General features: G+C 39.0%; 1 protein-coding gene across 1 annotated transcript in view; it reads left to right on the top strand.

Annotated features, from left to right (window-relative positions):
• The window catches only part of RRN3 (RRN3 homolog, RNA polymerase I transcription factor), a 44,082-nt gene that overhangs the window by 18,302 nt on the left and 13,004 nt on the right, over positions 1–12,776 (top strand). Inside the window, exons 6-12 of the mRNA XM_024571455.3 lie at positions 13–72; positions 442–505; positions 1,453–1,522; positions 4,397–4,495; positions 8,013–8,105; positions 9,123–9,261; positions 10,555–10,685. Coding sequence (XP_024427223.2) covers positions 13–72; positions 442–505; positions 1,453–1,522; positions 4,397–4,495; positions 8,013–8,105; positions 9,123–9,261; positions 10,555–10,685 — 656 coding nt within the window. The remainder of the gene's footprint in view (positions 1–12; positions 73–441; positions 506–1,452; positions 1,523–4,396; positions 4,496–8,012; positions 8,106–9,122; positions 9,262–10,554; positions 10,686–12,776) is intronic.

Consider the following 12,776-nt stretch of genomic DNA (forward strand, 5'->3'; position numbering starts at 1 on the left):
TTCATTCAAAAGCCCGAGTGGTCATTAAGGAAGGTGACATAGATGTTTCAGATTCTGATGACGAAGATGATAGTAAGTATAAACTGGATTAAAGCAAAAAAAAAAGTCTGCTGTGTCTTAGAGAATGCATGCTGAATGATAAAGTTTAATGACAACCTTTGATGGAATTATTTTTTTATATATATATATATATATGTATGTATATATATATATATATAAATATATGTAGAGGGCATTAACATGCAATCAATTACCCTTAATGTTTGCTTATATAATTAGTCCACTTAGTCCTTATGGATAGTTGGCTATGGAGAAAAATCTTGAAATTATTTTTCTGATAAATGATTCAGTTTTGGTTGCAGATGCTTTTAATCTCAAGTACATAATTTTTCAATTTTCAGCATTATTTTGCTGCTCATATTCTCATTTTTTGTCTTCTAGATCTTCCTGCAAATTTTGACACATGTCACAGGGCCTTGCAAATAATAGCAAGATATGTCCCATCGTAAGTACACTTTTGTTACTTTTTTGAATCCTGGTATATAAGTCTCAAGAAAATTGCATTCAGTTAGTAGGAAATTACAAAATATTTGTGGAAGCAAAACTCAAGTTGTGTGCTGCATGTTTTCTTTTTGTATCCTATACAAAATGTCACATTCTACAAAAAATGGCATTTTAACTTTTTATTCATTGTCTTTATTTTTTAAAAATTGCATGCAAAGTTTCCACCAAGTTATGGGTAGTGGTTGGAATTTTGCTTTTATCTTCAACAGATAGGATATTCAGAAATTTTCAGTGAGAAATCCCTGTGTTTGTGTCATGCCATTTGAATAAAAATTGTAATTCTAAGAAATTTTAAGGTGTATAGGTTTATTTTGGAGGGATGGACTTAAGTTTCCTCTTAGTTTATTTGCTAACTTTAAAAAAGTCCAAGTTGAGCCCTGGCTGGTGTGGCTCAGTGGATTGAATGTTGGCCTGCAAACTAAAGGGTTGCCAGTTAGATTTCCAGTCAGGGCTCATGCCTGGGTTGCAGGCCACGTCCCCAGTAGAGGGTGTGTGAGAGGCAACCACACACTGAGGTTTCTCTCCCTCTCTTTCTCCCTCCCTTCCCCTTTCTCTAAAAAGAAATTTTAAAAAATCAAAAAAAAAAAAGACCAAGTTGATAATTTATGTGTGCAGTAGAAAATGTTTACATTTTAAACTGATGTTCTTTTTTGATTTCGTAGAAAAAATATTTCTCCTTTAATTTGCAGTTGATATCAAAGTTAATAGAAGCTTATTTCCCTAAAGTTAACAGATTTTCTCTGAAGCTATGCATTAATTTTCAGTTCTAATTGAGGTAGCGGTTACCATTTGCCTCCTATATCCATATTTGCTCCTAGAATGGAAATGTTCCCTTACGAGAGAGTTCAGTTAACATGGGTGCATTGATTTTCTTTTTTCCCCCACAAGGACGCCATGGTTTCTCATGCCAATACTGGTGGAAAAATTTCCATTTGTTCGAAAATCCGAGAGAACATTGGTAAGAAATCTTTTCATGGGAAGAATAATGGAAAAATTGTTTCTTGTAATTTAGTTTGGATGCTGTCAGGTCTGAGAATTTGACCCAGATTCCTTTCTCATCAAGTGACTGAGGACCCTTCTGCCACCTTCTTTGATTCCTGTGTGCAAGTCAAAGGCAGAATTTATTTCAGAAATATCTGAATAGGCTTAATGATTATACAGATAAAAATTACTAGAAGGTAATGGTTCATATATTATCAATTGTAAATATGCCTTATTTGCACATGAAGGCAGAGCAGAGTCTTATATAGATGAATTCTGTTTTAAGTTTTACTTATTCCTTTCTGAGTTTTAGATCATCTACATTGTTTTCAATAAATAATAGTGGTTCCCATCTAAGAAGACTAGTTTTTCCTAAATAAAGTATTACAAGTATTATAAGGGGTTGATAAATTTTTGTTTGTGATAGTGTTCTTCAAGTGGAATATTATAAATCCTGTGTCTCTTATGAACATAGATGCAAAAATTCTCAACAAAATACTGGAAACAGATAAAAAGAATAATGCATCATCACCAAGTGAAGTGTATCCTAGGAATACAAGGTTGACTTAATACCCTATAATCAATTACTGTAACCTACCATGTCAATAGACTAAGTGACAGAAACTATGTGATCATCCCAGTAGATGCAGGAAAAGCATTTGACAAACAGCAAAACCCTTTCATGACAAAAAATGGGACCTTTTTTAATCTGAGAAAGGACACCTATGAAAATCTCACAGATGCCCCGGCTGGTGTGGCTGAATGGATTGAGTGTCAGCCTGTGAACTGAAAGGTTGCCGGTTCGATCCTGGCTCAGGGCACATGCCTGGGTTGTGGGTCAGGTCCCCAGTGGGGGGGCATGTGAGAAGCAACCACACGTTGATGTTTCTCTCCCTCTCTTTCTCCCTTCCTTCCCCTCTCTCTAAAAATAAATAAATAAAATCTTTAAAAAAAAATCTCACAGATAACATCGTACCCAGTGGTGAAAGACTGAAAGCTTTCCTTCCCATAAGATAAGGAACAAAACAAGGATGTCTACTTCTCTGCTTTTGTTTAGTATTGTACTGAAGGTTCTTGCCAGAGAAGTTAGGCAAGAAAATGAAAAGACATCCAGACTGCAAAGGAAGAAGTAAAACTATCTCTATTTGCAGACGATATAATCTCACATGTAGAAAAATCCTAAGGAATTCACAGAAACACTGTTTGAGCTAATAAATGAGTTCAGCAGGGTCATAGGATGTAAGTTCATAATTCAAAACCCAGTTGTACTAGACAGTTTAATGGGGAAAAGAATAGTCTTGTTAACAACTAGTTCTGGGACAAGTGGATGTCTATATGCAAAGACGAAGTAGGACCCTCTCAGACCACGTACAAAAATGAACTTAAAATGGATCAAAGACCTAAATGTAAAAGCTAAAAGAAAATTCTTAGAAGAAAACATAGGTTAAAATTTTTGTGACTTTGGATTAGGCAGCAGTTTATGGATATGACACGGAAAAAACAATCAGAGAAAAAGTAGGTAAAGTGGACTTTGGTCAAAATTAAAAACAGCCCTAGCTGGCATAGCTCAGTGGATTGAGCACGGGTCTGTGAACCAAAGGGTCCTGGTTCGATTCTCTGGGTTGCAGGCCGGGTCCCCAGTAGGGAGCGTGCAAGAGGCAACCACACATTAGTGTTTCTCTCCCTTTCTCCCTCCTTTCCCCATTCTTTAAAAATAAATAAAATCTTAAAAAAAAATTAAAAACAGTCATGCTTCATAGGACACTTTCAAGAGAGTAAAAAGACAGCCTAAACAATGGGAGAGGATATTTGCAAATCACATATTGGATAAAGACTGTGTCTAGAATATATAAAGAACTCTTAGCTCAATAATAAAAAGGCAAATAACCCAATTTAAAATGGGCAAAGAATCTGAATAGGTATTTCTCCAAAAAAGATGAGCAAATGAGCATATGAAAACTTTATTTATATCATTATCCATCAGGGAAATGCAAGTCAAAACCACAATAACACATTACTTGCACCTACTAGGATGTCTATACTGAAAAAGGTGATAACAACTGGTGATGAGGATGGGGAGAGATCAGAACCCTTGTACATTGCTGACGAGAATGTGAAATGGGAAATGGTACAGCTGCTTTGGAAAACAGTTTTGACGGTTCCTGAGGAGAAATGAAAACATTTGTCTACACAAAACTTCCATGAATGTTCCTAGCAGCATTATTTATCATAGACAAAGGATAGAAACAACCAGATGTTTTATTGGTTGATGAGTAAACCAAATGTGGTATGTCTATACAATGAAATATTTTTTGGCAGTTAAAAGGAATGGTTTGTTTACTTGCTACAACATGAGTGAACCTTGAAAACATGCTGAAAAGCCAATAATTTAAATTGCACTTACATGAAATGTCTGGAATAGGCAAATTCATGGAGACAGAAAGTAGATCAGTGGTTACCAAGGGCTGGGCAGAGGTACTGTACTGCAGGATAACAGGGTTTCTTCCTAGGGTGATGAAAATGTTCTCAAATTGGTTATAACGATGGTTGCACAGTACTGGATATACTACAAACCTTTGAACTGTACACTGTAAGTGGGTGAATTGTATATGAAATATACCTCAGCAAACCTGTTTTAGTATTTTACTGGGGGTAATTTACACATTGACATGCAACAGACTACCCTACTATTTTGCAGGCAAAAAATGTACACATAAAAAGTATAGTTTCTGTGTTATTGGATGGTCTGTTTATTCTGTTTAAGTAATTGGAACTAAAGATTATGTAATTGATTCTTTTCTTACATAACTGAAAGATTCTCTGTTGAAATGTTTATCTTTTTATGTTTTAGGAATGTTATGTTCATAACTTACTAAGGATTAGTGTGTATTTTCCAACTTTGAGGCATGAAATTCTAGAGCTTGTCATTGAAAAGTTACTCAAGTTGGATGTAAGTATTTAATAATTTTTCTCCTTGATTTTCCTTTATTAAATGTATTTGTTATAATCAAAGTATTTGAAATAGTAGCAGTGATAGAAAGGAATCCATATTTCCACTTTTGTTTCAGTTCTTGTACATTTCTTGAAACTCATTGATGTGCTGGGGATTATAGTCCGTCCCGTTTCTCATGGTTGGGGCACATGGCATTAGACAGTCACACCAGTGTAAAAGTGTAGTTGTGGTAAATGCTATGAATGGAACACGTGCATTGTTATGAGCTAGGAAACCTGATGTAATCAGGAGTCAGGAAGGCATTTAAAGAGACCTGCAATAAGGTGCAGTGGGAATGAAAGAAAGTGGTGGATTCTCTTGACATTGTGGAAGAAAGGTGAACTGGTCCTTGAGACAGGGTAGGAAGTGGAGAGAGAATAGGGGGTAAAGGAAAGGAGTCTTTCAAAGGTAGCTCCCTTGGGAATCTTTGTGTTGACATTAACAGTAGTTTGAAAAGCCAGGAGGAGGTTGGAAGGTGATGAGTTCTATTTTGGATGGATTGAGGTGTGCAGGTGGGGAGCTAGATGGTGAGTACTCACTAAGCAGCTGTAGCTGCAGATAGGGGACTGAGTACAAACCTTTAGAATGATGTAATTTAGGACAGGAGAGAGGAATTATGATAGGAAGTGGGAGGTAAACCAAAGAACATGGCTATGTGGGGAAGATCCGGAAGAAGGAAAGGTTTGGTTCGCATGAAGTATTGCTGGTATTTTTAAGGAGAATGAAAAAAGCAAAAGTCCTTAGATTTGGTGATTGGGAGGTAAGTCTGTTTGTCAGTGTGGAGGGGACAGTGCATTTAGAGAGTGTGCATGGCTAGGAAGTGGGGTTGTCAGAGATCTTGGTGAGGGTTTGTGGTATGAACAGAGGATGAGGCAGAGGAGAGAGGCAAATGCTAGGGTTGGGGAGACTTGAGGTTTGTGGACTGAGGAGATGAATTGATGGAGGAGAACACTGATACTGTGGGGAGAAGGCGGCTATAATGAGGCAACTCTAGGAAGAGCTGGAGGTTGGGCAGGCTGACACATTGCTCCCTGGGAGTTAACCTCTGCCCAACTGCATACATAATCTTGGTAAAGTTTTTCTCTGGTCAATACTTTAGGGAAAAATTGTTTTAAATTATTTTTTAAATTATGTTTTACTGATTATACTCTTATAGTAGACCCAATATTTTCCCCTTTGTCCCCCTCCACCTGGCACCTACAGTCCCTCAGGGAGTCACCACACCTTTGTTCATATCCATGGGTCATGCATAGGTTCTTTGGCTACTCCATTTCCTATACTTACATCCCCATGGCTATTCTGTAACTACCTGTTTGTATTTCTTAATCCCCTCACCTCTTCACCCATTCCCTCACAATCCCTTCCCATCTGGCAGACATTGAAACGCTCTCCATATCCATGATTCTGTCCCACTTCTTGTTTGCTTAGTTTGTTTTTTTTAGATTCAGTTGTTGACAGATAAGTATTTTTTGCCATTTTATTGCTCATAGTTTTGACCTTTTTCTTAAATAAGTCCCTTTACCATTTCATTTAGTAAGGGTTTGGTGATGATGAACTCCTTTAATTTTTTCTTATCTGGGAAGCTCTTTATCTGCCCTTCAATTGTAAGTGGTAGCTTTGCTGGATAGAGTAATCTTGTCTGTAAGTCCCTGCTTTTCATGGCTTTGCATATTTCTTGCCAGTTGCTTCTAGCCTGCAAAGTTTCTTTTGAGAAATCAGCTGACAGTCTTATGGGAACTCCCCTATAGGTAACTAACTGCTTTTCCCTTCTTGCTTTTAAGATTCTTTATCTTTAACCATTGGCATTTTAATTACGGTGTGTCTTGGAGTGGGCCTCTTTGCATCCATCTTGTTTGGGATTCTCTGTGCTTCCTGGACTTGTATGTCTATTTCCTTCATCAAATTAGGAAAGTTGTCTTTCATTATTTTTTCAAATAGATTTCCAATTTCTTGCTCTTCTTCTGGCATCCCTATGATGCGAATGTTGGAGTGCTTGAAGTTGTCCCAGAGGCTCATTACACTGTCCTCATTTTTTTGGATTCCTTTTTCTTCTTGTTGTCTTGATTGGTTGTTTTTTGCTTCCTTATGTTCCAAATCATTGATTTGATTGTCAGCTTCATCCACTCTACTGTTGATATCCTATAAATTGTTCTTTATTTCAATTAGTGACTCCTTCATCTCTGACTGGATCTTTTTTATGCTTTTGAGGTCCTCACTAAGTTCCTTGAGCATACTTATAACCAATGTTTTGGACTCTGCATCTGATAGATTGCTTATTTACATTTGGTTTAGTTCTTTTTCTGGAGTTTTGATCTGTTCTTACATTTGGGCCATGTTCCTTTGTCTCCTCGTTTTGGCAGCCTCCCTGTGTTTGTTTCTATGTATTAGGTAGAGCTGCTTTGACTCTGTGTCTTGGTAGCGTGGTCTAATGTAGTAGGTGTCCTGTAGGGTCCAGTGGCAGCTCCCACCTTGATGCCAGACACTTTAGTCCCTCCCTGGGTGACTGGTGCCTTTCAAGCTGGTACCCAGGTGCTGGAGCTCAGAGGGAGTGAGTCTTGAGTAAGTGCATGTGTGGGTTCTTTAAGAGGAACTGCTAGGGACTCCTGCAGTTTCTTCCCCCGATTCAATCCCTGCTGGTTTTTGTAGTAAGAAGTTATGGGACTTAACTTCCTTGCGCTGGAACTTACCCCTGCCCTGGGGGTTCTGGTGTGGGGCAGGGACTCCTCACTCCTGAGATATCCCTCCTGAATGTTTTTCCACTACATGTGGATTTGGGACCAGTCCATTCCATGTCTCTACCCGTCCTACCTGTCTGGATGGATGTGGTTTCTTTAATTCCATAGTTGTCAGATTTCCATTCAACTCGATTTCTGATGGTTCTGAGTGATGGTTGTTCTATATTTCAGTTGTGATTTTGATGTGCTGGTGCAAGCAGGCAAGCTGTGTTTACCTAAGCTGCCATCTTGACTGGAAGTCCTACTATGGGACATTTTAGAGTACATTTAGAAAGCAGTTCATGTTTAGATAGTAAAAAAGAGTAAAAAATGAATGATATTTTAAACAAGATATTTGCAGTTATGTAACAAAATACTTTGTAATTCAAAGTTTACTTGCATTTCATCATTTTTCTGCTCAGTAAATTGATAATATGCTTCTTATACTACATGTATGTATTAGTATATAGTAGGAATTGTAATAAATGTTGAGTTTGTTGAAGCTCTCCAAATTTAGACTATCATACTATAATTAATAATGACTTCACATGAGTAGTAGTAAAAGGGACTTGATTTATAATCTTGTAAATTCCTTCATGACTCAAAGCAGTTTATCGGTTTGCACCTTAATTACCATATGTAATGAGTTAGGGTGCTAATTTGGACACCTTTAAGCAAGGTGTGTCAGATGAATTTTCATTCTCCAAATGATGTAGTGGTATTTTAAATGGTTTCTGTCTTTTTTCTTTGTTATAATGTAGGTGAGTGCATCCCGGCAGGATATTGAAGATGCTGAGGAAATAGCAGCTCAAACTGGTAGTGGAACAGATGCCACAGAAGGACTGTTTAATATGGTCAGTGTTTATTAGGGAAAGCAGGCATACCCGGTTCCTAAGTCCAGAGTGTAGGAAGAGACAGCTAATGGGATCTAATCTTCTTCAAGGCTTTGGTTTAAAGTAGATTTTTTTCTTTCTTTGAAAGTGATATCTGAAATGAAGTAGTTTGCTTCCATGTTGTTTACTGCAACATGTTGCTTTATTTTCAAGGTTTGAATTAAGTTTCGTAAGCATGCTTCACTTTTATTTTTTGTTATGTTTGTTTTTGTAACCACATTATTATTGGTGAGGGAGTGATAAATAGAAGAGAATATCAACCTAATTTCTATGTTTTTTAAGTTGTATACCATAACACAGTACTTCTGTACCTGGTACAATGTCTTAAGTTGGTTCACTGGGAGGAGAGCTGAGACGGGGATTCGGGTTCCCTTGGACAAGGGTGTGAGGGGGTAGGAAAGGGCAGGGGCAGGGCATGAGCAGGAGCTCGGTTTCAGTTGGGAGGCAGCTGCCGTCTGATTGCACCAGGAGCTCTGAAACATGATTGCACCACAGAGTTGCCCCCGGCTTGAGTCGCGGGAGATGGTCTCTGATCACTCCTTGTCAGTCAGTCATTAGTTCTGAGGGGGGTGTTGCTGAAAGGAATAAAAGGGCAGTTCTCGTTCCTGTTCTGCTGAAGGTAGTTCTCTGGAGAAGTAGGGGCAGCAGCTGGGGCATGAGTGCCTTGTCCTGGGAAAGGAGACCTGGCACCAACAGTGCCCACCACAGCGGGTGCCAGGAGCTGGGTAGATCCATGATGTTTGCATGCCCGTACTCTACGTGGGTCTTCTAGGTGAGAACCAGAGGCCCGGGCTCTGAACCTGTGCTTTTACTTTAAATTCCACGAGTGGCTCTGATTCACACCTCTGGTTGAGAGCTCCTGCCTGGAATAGGTTTTCTTTGTTTTATCTTTTAAAGGAAATAATCACCACTGACAGTTTTCCCACTAAACAACTTTTCCTGAAATTTTTAATGTCAATGTTTACATTATCTTCAAAGGATGAAGATGAAGTTACTGAACACGAAACAAAGGCTGACCCTGAAAGGCTCAATCAGATGGTCCATCCTGTCGCGGAACGCCTGGACATCCTGCTGTCTTTACTTTTGTCCTACATTAAGGATGTCTGCTATGTAGATGGTAATGACCTGTGTTAGTCCCAATAGCTACTGTTTATTGAACACCTACTGTGCACCTGGCTCTGTGCTCGGTATTTCTCATGCATTATCTGGTGCTGATAGAAATCCAATGAAAATCACTATTTTGAGTATGAGGAAAAGAAAGTTTAGAGAGATTAAGTTACTTGCTAGTATAACGTAACTTGAAAATGGTGTCACTGGGATTCAGGCTCAGTTACATATCTTCATAGCCCTTGATCTTTCACTGCCTAGTGTGTTAAAAGACTATGTGTGGCACTTGGTCAGTTTTAGGTGGAGATCAGATTGAACCGCAGTAGTTGAAGACAGTTAGGGATGGCACAGTAGACACTGACATGCGGTGCTTGGGGCGATGTGCTGAGCGCAGAGGGTCTTGGCGTGATGTGCCGTGACAGTGCCAGGCGTTGGCACTGAAGTGGACAGATCGATGGGCTTCCTGCCCTCGTGGCCTTTTAGTCATGGAACTTGTAGTTTAGAGGCTTGGCCATGAAAACAGAATTTTTTCTATTCACATTGCTTAGATTTAAGAATGAAACTCAGCCACTCAGAATAAAACTTGAATCTGAGAGTTGACTGTGTTACTATTTTAACTTTTTTTTTGCTGTTACATGACTAGAGAAAATTTGGAAACCGTAGGAAAGGATTAAAAAATGGCATTTTAAATAGCCACATTCCTACTATTTAGAGAACCATTATGAGCACTTTGATAAATGGTTTTGTCTTTTTTATTAGTATGTATGTATGAGTATGTTTTTTAGTGGATTTGGGGGTCACTATATGTAGTATTTCATAATCCGCCCTTTTCACCTATCGTGAACCTTTTTTCATACCATTCACTGTTCTTTTAAAGTAGTTGCTATTGATCATATGGATTTAACTGGTCTTTTACCTCTGCCCCTTTTTGTGATAATAAATAATAGTGTAATGAACATCCGTGTACATTATCTTCAGTTATTTAGTTTAATAACTTCCTAGGAGTAGGATTACTCAATCAAAGGACTTCTGCCCACATGCACTGTGAAATTGCCCGTTAGAAGGCTTTACATTTACGGCCTCAGAGCAGTCTGTGTGAGGTAAGGGCCTGCTTCCCTGCCAGAGCCAGATTATTACACTTGAAAATTTGTGCAAAATAAAAATGTCATTTTGTTTTAACCAGAGCCTAGTGGATGATGTATTTCTTAATGGTATTGCTTTTTTTTTTTTTAATTTGGTAAATGAAACTGGTAGCTTGAAAATAATGTATTTTTAAAGCTGAAATGCCACATTTTCTCTGTAGGCAAGATTGACATCAACAAAACAAAGGATTTATATCGCGATCTCATAATCATCTTTGACAAGCTCTTGTTGCCCACCCATGCCTCCTGCCACGTACAGTTTTTCATGTTTTACCTCTGCAGCTTTAAATTGGTGAGTATGTCATTAACATCATAGCTTATTTATTCTTCCCCCCAATTTTCCCTTAAAAACTGGGGGATGGAGAGTAGGGAAGGGAGATCATGAGATGAGTATCTCTCTTTCTTGAGTTCACTTTACTAGTACCACCAGGAAAGTACCTGCCTTAAATGTGCAGAAGAGCAGAGGGCATTGCCGCCTTTCTGCTTAGCCGAGTGCTCTGAAAATGTCATCCTGCATCTGGTCCACTAGGTAGCGGGCTTTCATTTAATTCAAGCCTTTATTAAAATCTCACATGGGATATTTCATTTAAATTAGGTTTTTATTGATATTTTGAAAGATTTTATTTATTTTTTAGAGAGAGGGGAAGAGTGGGAGAAAGAAGGGGAGAGAAACACCGATCGGTTACTTCTCGCGTACTCCCAACTGGGGACCCAGCCCACAAAACCAAGGCACATGCCCTGACTGAACTAGCGACCCCTCAGTTCAAAGGCCAGCACTCAACCCACTGAGCCACACCAGCCAGGGCATTTTTTATTGATTTCAGAGGGGGGGAGGGGAAAAGGGAGAGAGAGAAACATCAATATGTTGCTCCACTTATGCATTCATTGGTTAATTCTTGTTTGTACCCTGACCGGATATTGAACCCAGAACTTTGGTGTATCAGAACAATGCTATAACCAACTGAGCTAACAGGCCAGGGCTCATACTGATTATTTAACTGTTTACTTTTTCTATTCTCAGTTGATTCTCCCTAGCTCAAAACAACATTTTTAGGCTTTGGCTTTCTATTTTGGGGGAAAAAATGATTGGAAGACTCTTCTCCTTTGCACTTATTTTGTAGCTTTCTAGGTCAATCAGGAGGGTATTGGTCATGGGTAAGAAGGTTAAAATCAGCCTGTGTCAAAGTGTGTGTTAAAAGTTTTTTGAAAAGAGCTATTTAGAAGGAGTTGGGGAATGCATCCTTTGTTAAAAAGAAGCATGGTTAGTTAAGTGGCCGCACGTACTGGTGAAGTTCATCACGATGTGCAGTCAAAGACTGGATGGCTACTTTGTGCTCTGAAAGGTCCCGCAGAAGTTGTTCCCATGTGAGTGTGGATTTTCCCTGATTTCTACTTCTTGCTGAATGTCAGAACCACTTGTAGAGTGTTTAAAATAGGTGATTGCAAAGCCCTGTCACAAACATACTGGATCTGGAAGGTTGGTTTTGATGCTAAGCTTGTTTTGGGATCCATTGGATTATTTAACACTAGGGGGGAGCCTTTTAAAAAAAATTCTGTTAGAATTTATATTTTGAGAAGAAAAATCGTAAGACAAATACTTACAAAATCATGTTATATGCTTAATTTACTCAGAAAAAATTACATAGCAAAAAAATACAGCTGTCATTCATAAATGAGAGTTGTTCCTCTGAGTGAAAGGAAGCTCACATGAATGTCTGGAATGAAAACCTGGACACAAGACGCTGTGGATGGCTCTCCCCGTCCCCGAGTGAGGGAGGAGGCTCGGAGCCCGGCCTTCCGGACTGGAGGCTGTGCTGCCGCTCCCCGCGCTGCCTTTTGGTTTCCCCAGGCACCAAAGTGGGGAAGACTGTATGGTTTCTAAAATCCTGTGTGTTAATCCTGTGTGGTCCTTTCATTTCAGAGAACAGTATGTAATTATATATCATATCGTTTTCCTTCGATCATGAACTTCAGCAAAAAATAACATGTTAACAGATTTTACTACGGAGGGTACAATGGATAGTATTGTGACTCTCGCCATCTTCAGAAATTTTCCATTTCATAAGTTTCTGATTTGGTTCACTTTCTTGGAGATCCCTGCCCTGTGGACATTGTCCATGCACACCAGCATATAGGAAGAGACTAGCAGTCTTCTTCCTGAGGCCATGGTCTGTGGCCCTGCCTTCATCGCCCAGGCTGTGCTGTGTCTCTGCTCAGGCCCAGGCTGCCTTCTAATTACAAAGTGCCCAGCTGATTGATTTATTTCTTCCTTACGTCTCACTATTTATCTTATAAGTTGTATTTTAACATGTTCTGATAGAGTTTCTTCCCTTCATGATGGTCTCAGTTTGGTCAACAGTTCAATGTTTTGACTTGACAGCTC

This window comes from Desmodus rotundus, chromosome 1 (assembly GCF_022682495.2).
Source record: "Desmodus rotundus isolate HL8 chromosome 1, HLdesRot8A.1, whole genome shotgun sequence".
Classification (NCBI taxonomy): domain Eukaryota; kingdom Metazoa; phylum Chordata; class Mammalia; order Chiroptera; family Phyllostomidae; genus Desmodus; species Desmodus rotundus.